The sequence below is a fragment of the Neovison vison genome, chromosome 13 (genome assembly GCF_020171115.1).
Source record: "Neovison vison isolate M4711 chromosome 13, ASM_NN_V1, whole genome shotgun sequence".
NCBI lineage: Eukaryota > Metazoa > Chordata > Mammalia > Carnivora > Mustelidae > Neogale > Neogale vison.
In genome coordinates this window covers 115,759,151-115,765,150 of record NC_058103.1, presented here as the reverse complement: position 1 = coordinate 115,765,150, position 6,000 = coordinate 115,759,151, and the positions used below count along the sequence as shown (strand labels likewise).

General features: G+C 61.6%; 1 protein-coding gene across 1 annotated transcript in view; it reads left to right on the top strand.

Moving 5' to 3' along the window:
* Positions 1 to 385: 385 nt before the first annotated feature.
* The window catches only part of HCN4 (hyperpolarization activated cyclic nucleotide gated potassium channel 4), a 41,893-nt gene continuing 36,278 nt past the window's right edge, over positions 386 to 6,000 (top strand). The window contains exon 1 of the mRNA XM_044229904.1: positions 386 to 1,185. Within this exon, the coding sequence (XP_044085839.1) occupies positions 386 to 1,185 (800 nt within the window). The remainder of the gene's footprint in view (positions 1,186 to 6,000) is intronic.

The window sequence follows — 6,000 nt, the reverse complement described above, 5'->3', positions numbered from 1 at the left end:
CTCTGCGCTCCAGAGCGGTTCTCCTAGCGCCGCGGCCGCAGCGCCGCTTCTACCCGCGCCCATTGTTCCCCGCGGGGGCGGGGCGCCTGGAGCCGGGCCGCGCGCCGCGCCCCCGAACGCGGGAGGGAGAGAAGGAGGGAGCGCGGGGTCCCCGCGCCCAGCCCGGCCCGGGAGGAGGCGCAGCGCGGCGAGCCCGGGGACCCGGAGCGGGACTGGGAGCCTCCCCGCGGCACCCAGCCTGCCCAAGCATGGGCGCCTGAGGCGGCGCGGAGCCGGCGGCGAAGGACGCGTCCCCGCGGGCAGACTGACCGGCGGGCGGACCTGGAGCAGGTCGGCGGCGCCGCACCCGCGCCCCTGCCCCGGCCGGGCCCCGGCCCCCGGCGCCATGGACAAGCTGCCGCCGTCCATGCGCAAGCGGCTCTACAGCCTCCCGCAGCAGGTGGGGGCCAAGGCGTGGATCATGGACGAGGAAGAGGACACCGAGGAGGAGGGGACTGGGGGCCGCCAGGACCCCAGCCGCAGGAGCATCCGGCTGCGGCCGCTGCCCTCGCCCTCACCCTCGGCGGCCGCGGGCGGCACGGAGCCCCGGGGCGCGGCCCTCGGGGCGGCGGACGGCGAGGGGCCGGCCCGCGGCGCGGGCAAGTCCAGCACCAACGGCGACTGCAGGCGCTTCCGCGGGAGCCTGGCCTCACTGGGCAGCCGGGGCGGCGGCGGCGGTGGCGGCGGCGGCGCCGGAGCGGGGGGCGGTAGCAGCCACGGGCACCTGCATGACTCCGCGGAGGAGCGGCGGCTCATCGCCGAGGGCGACGCGTCCCCCGGCGAGGACAGGACGCCCCCGGGCCTGGCGACCGAGCCAGAGCGCCCCGGCACCTCGGCTCAGCCCGCAGCCTCGCCGCCGCCGCCCCAGCAGCCGCCGCAGCCGGCCTCCGCCTCCTGCGAGCAGCCCTCGGTGGACACCGCTATCAAAGTGGAGGGAGGCGCGGCCGCCGGCGACCAGATCCTCCCAGAGGCCGAGGTGCGCCTGGGCCAGGCCGGCTTCATGCAGCGCCAGTTTGGGGCCATGCTCCAGCCCGGGGTCAACAAATTCTCCCTGAGGATGTTTGGCAGCCAGAAAGCCGTGGAGCGCGAGCAGGAGAGGGTGAAATCGGCCGGATTTTGGATTATCCACCCCTACAGCGACTTCAGGTAAGGAGGCCGACGGGATCCTGTGGGTTCCCTGAGCGGTCGCAGGCATGCTTCCTCTCTCAGCCCTGCCTCTCAGCCGGAGTTAACTTTCCTTCCTCGCGCGCGGGGAGCTCCGAGAGATGTGGGGCGCCTCTAGGCACCAAGACACCCCCAGACCTCCGCCTGCACCGCGCTGGGAACTTTTTCTGTGTTTCAGGCTCCAGTCCTCGCCCTCTTGGGTTCTGGGCCACTTTAGAGGCCGGCTGAAAAGGGGTTCTGAGCCTGGCCTAGCCCTGCAGGCAGCCGCGAATGGGCTCTGCCACTTTAAACCACACTTCCCACCTCCCCGCGCTGGGCTGCAGTCAGGGTAGCTATCCTATAGGCAGTTCCAGGCCATTCCGCCTGCTGAGCAGGGCCAAGAAGGGAGACAGACCTCTTGGCAGAGGTGCCAGCTCCTTGGGCACTGACCCCAAGTGTTCTCATCTCCTTCTGGGAAGTAGCAGCTGGGGAGGGAGAGCTGCCCCCCCCCCCAGGACTGAGGTGCACAATAAAAGCCCTCCATGCCCACCTTAACCCTGGGCCCAGACCCTCATGGCAAGTGGTGGGCCAGGAGCAGGCATTCCTGGCGCCTGGCATCGGGACCAGCAGGACAGGATGACCTTGCTCATAGTGGTCAGGGAAGATGCCTGGTGTCCTGACTTGGTCTGTGACCCCAAGTTCATCCAATGCCCCATCCTCACCCCGGAGGCCCAAACTCCAGTAGCTACTAGGACTTCATGGCTCAGTCATGGGTCCCCAGACAAATGGTGTGACTGTCAGGCAGGGAGAGGGGCCCTGCCCCCTCCCCCAGCCCTTGAGTCAGATGCCACTGAGGAACAGGCAGCACTCAGGGCCTGTGGGGGTATCTGCAAAACATGAGGTTGGTGATTGCCTCTGAGGTTGAATAAGGATGCCCCCCTATCTCAGTCAAGGTCTTGGGGTCCCCCAGCACCCCCCTGAGTTTTCCTGATACATCAGACTTAAGTGACGGTCTAAAAAACGTTACCCTTTAAAGCTGGGGTCTAATTCATTCTCCGCATCCCCCCCAGCCCTGCCCCCTATTTCGCTCCTTTCCCTGCCTACCCTGCTTGCCTGCCAATATAAATGAGCATTTTGCCAACCCAGAGCCCTTTTTGCAAACTCCAGGGAAGCTAGGTTTGTAATGAGAGCAAAGCCATTTTCCATCCAATGGGAGAGATTTCTCATGCTGGGAGTGACCAGTCAGGCAGCACCCGATGGCTTAAAATAGTGGTGACCAGAGCCCCCACCCCACCTTTTTTTTTTTTTTTTTGAGGGATGGCTCTTCGTAACCCTAATATCGAGTGTTCCCTTTCCAGGAGTGTGGGAGGCCACAGGATAAACAGACAAGCATAGTCTTCAAGTTGCGTGAGCCAGTGTGGGACCCTCCCACCAGGAACTGTGGCTGTTCCCCAGGACCAGGTTCCCAAAGTGTGGGCTCCCCTCTGGTCAGTGCTATGACTTAAGGCTCCCAGCCTGAGCTAGGAAGGAGTGGACAGGAGTTGTATATCCTGCACCATCGGGGGTCGGGGGTGGAGTGTGAGGGGGGTGACGGCTGGGCTTCCCTTCCCCCCTCAGAACTCCCTGGAGGTGGTGGCAGGCCGGCTGTGCCCATCTCTACCACTTGAGGGCCTTCAGGGGCCCTCCCTCCCCTTGCTCATCTTCCCACTGTCTTGGTTGTCGGAGAGCCTCTGGTCAGGGTTCTCCTAGCCAACCCCATCGCGTGGGATGGTGGGGGGTGTAAGGGGCCAACCCCAAGCTCCCCAGCCTCTACAGACAACAGGCTTTGATTGAGCACCTTCTGGGAACTGGGCCTTGTCTTCCCAGTTCTCCCTTATCCTGGATGGTGAAGGGTTAGGACTGGGTTGATTGCCTCATGGGAATCTCCCCGCCTTCCCCATCTTCCTCTGCCCATTTTGGCTGTCTGTCCACAGTCCCCCTGCTGCAGACTCTCTCACTAACTGCAGGCTGCCCGGGACATGGCAGGGGCGGCTGGGGGCTGTGCGGTGGGGGGGGTCGGGAGGGGTGCACGCAGCAGGATTGATAAATGGGTGACAGGACAAGGGGTCAGACTGGGCTTTGAATCTGCTTGTACCACAAAAGGCAGAGACAGGTAGCTGGAAGCCCACATCTCTGGGGCTGGGTGGAGTTTAAGAAAAGAAATCCAAGAAAGACCATCTATGTGTCTCTGGAAGGGCAGGGGTCAGACCTCTAGGTCAAAACAGCTGCCCCAGGTTAAAGAGGCAAGGGCCTGGCTGAGTCTTCTAAGCTTAGGAAACCCACCACTCAAATTGGCATCACCCCCACCAACACCCCAAGTAGAGTTTTAGCCCCCGGCCAATGGGCCTCTGCGTGGAGCCCATTCCCACGGCCCAGCTCAGCCTCCCAAGAGCTTCTGCAAGCCCTGCTCAGGCCAGTTGAGGATTTATTCATCATGTTGATGGGCAGGAAGCATTGATCCTGCAGAATTGGTTTAATAAAGAATCGCCAGCAAACCATGATAGATTGAGTTTGCGGTTTGGAGTTCAAGGCTCACTGTCATGGGCTGCTTCTGGCATCTCCCATTCCTGGGGGAGGAAGGTTGGATGCCTTTTCTAAGGGCCCAAATGGACTGTGCTCTGAGGGATCTGCAGAACCTGGGCCATGGCTAATATGAGGATTTTCTGGGCTCTACAGGCTAGCTGCCCCCTGCCTCCCACTCCCCACCCCCTCACTTCCCAGTTGCCTTTTAAAATTTATATTTAAGGTTTGGTGAGGGAAAAGGCCAGGACGCATAGCCCCTCAGGATGGTGCTCCCTGGGCTCCTGCCCAAGGCTGGTTGGGCTCTTGGGTCCCAGATGGTTCTTTCCTTCCGCATGAGCCATGTCCTGGGAGCCCAGTGTGGCAGTGGGAACCCCGAATAAATAAAACATAGTGTTTTTCCAAAGAGAGAGGAAAGGAGCAAGGGACCCGAGTGAAATGTACCTGGTTTTGTTCCCAGAAGCCTGTCAGGCTTTCAAGTGTTAGGCTCAGGGGGTATGCTTGGGTGTGTATATGGCTAGGTGTCTGTCTGAGCAGGTGTCTTGGAGCTGTGTGGGCGGACTGGGGGCTGGCAGGGAAGTCCCCATGTGGGATGTTCGTGATGGAGTACTCCTGAGCACCAGACTCTAGCTTGGCCTTGAGAGGGGAGGCAGACAGAAGCTTGGCCCTTCTCTTCCCTCTGCTCCTATCTCTCCTAGCCTGAGCCTTCTGAAGCTGTGAAGAAGGGAAGGGAAGAAGTGTGCTAAAGGGTCCTTTCCTTGGGACAGAAAGCGCTGGACCCTGAAATCATGGAACCTGGGCCAGTGGCCTGATAAGTCCCTAACCCTGACTTCTGGGGCTGGCCCCCAGCCCCAGGCACTGCCACTGTCCCACTTCACATCACGTGCCCAGCCCTCTCTGCTGTGGGGCTCTGCTTGGGTTATGAGCCTTCTCTGAGCCTCAGTTTTCCCACCTAGCAAAATGGGAATCCTTTTGTCCACTTCAGACCTGTACACCCGTGGTCACCCTGTGGAGGCAAGCAGCTCCAGGGCACTGTCTGAGCCCAGTGACTCTGCTGGGAGCCACACCGCCCCCACTCTCACTGCCTCCTGGATGTCCTGGATGGACCACATGGGCCTCCATCCTTGGCTCAGGCCAGTGCTTCTGAACCAGTGTCAGGGACCTAAGTGAGAACGTGCAGGAAACTCTAGAGTGCCTATGGAGAAAGATACATGTAAATCCAGAAACAATAGGACGCTGAGTTTCTGGGGTCTGTGGACTCCCTAAGCTGAAGACCATGTAGCTCATGAACCCCACTCTAGCTAGACCATCCCAGAAAAGAGTGTCTGGTCTGGCAGGGGCAGGTGCTGACCTCTTAGAGCCCATGCTCCCTGGGGCTGTCTGTAACCTGAGACCCCAGCCTCCCACAGCTGACAGGATGGGCATGAAAATGGAGCAGAGTTAGATGCTGAAGGAGGTAGTCTGGGGACTAGTTAGTTACTTTTCTCTCTCCTCAGTCCCACACCCAGTGGTCTCCCCTTCAAACCGGGCCGGACTGTTTGCATAGGAGGTGGTGAGGAGGAAGGAAGGAGCAGCCCAGCTCTGGGTTGGTGGCTAGGGGGTGGGGGGTCTATCCTGGGAGCCATTGCCCAAAAACGGGCTTCTGCTCTCAGGAATGTGGGTGCTCACACTGTCTGTTGTGTGGAAAGCCAGGCCCAGAGAGAAGCTGCAGGCTTTGCGGTGATGGGGGCGGGGGAAGGGCGCCTTGGTGCAGAGGGGAATTCCAAGGTGAGCTGCCTGGGCGGTGCTGGCAGCGGGCACAGTGGGCAGCAGGATTCTCCAGTGATGAGGACGGGCTCCCCTGATAAGCCTGGGCTGGTGGCAAAGGCCAGCAGCCAGCTTGGGGCAGAGGTGCTCCCGGGATGCGGGGTGTGCAGAAGCCCCATGGGGCCCGGCCCCCTTGTGTCGCCTGGGTGGGGAGGCCAGGGCTCCAGCTTCTCTCCCTCGAGAGGCTTCAGTCCACGGTCTGACCGCGGCCTGATGAGCCTGGGGGCTGCTCCCCTGCCCGGCCCTGCCCCCCTTTGTTCCCTTAGCAGCTGTGAGCTGTGAGGCTTATGTCAGGTGGCCAGCCTCACACAGTGCTGAGCTGTCTGCCTGTCTGTCTGCCTGTCCACCTGCCTTCCTTTCCCCTGCTTTTGGGCCCCTGGGTCTTCTGGGGTGTACTCTCGGGCCACGCGGCCACTGTCATCCATCTGTCCCCTGCCTAACCACCTCAGGGCA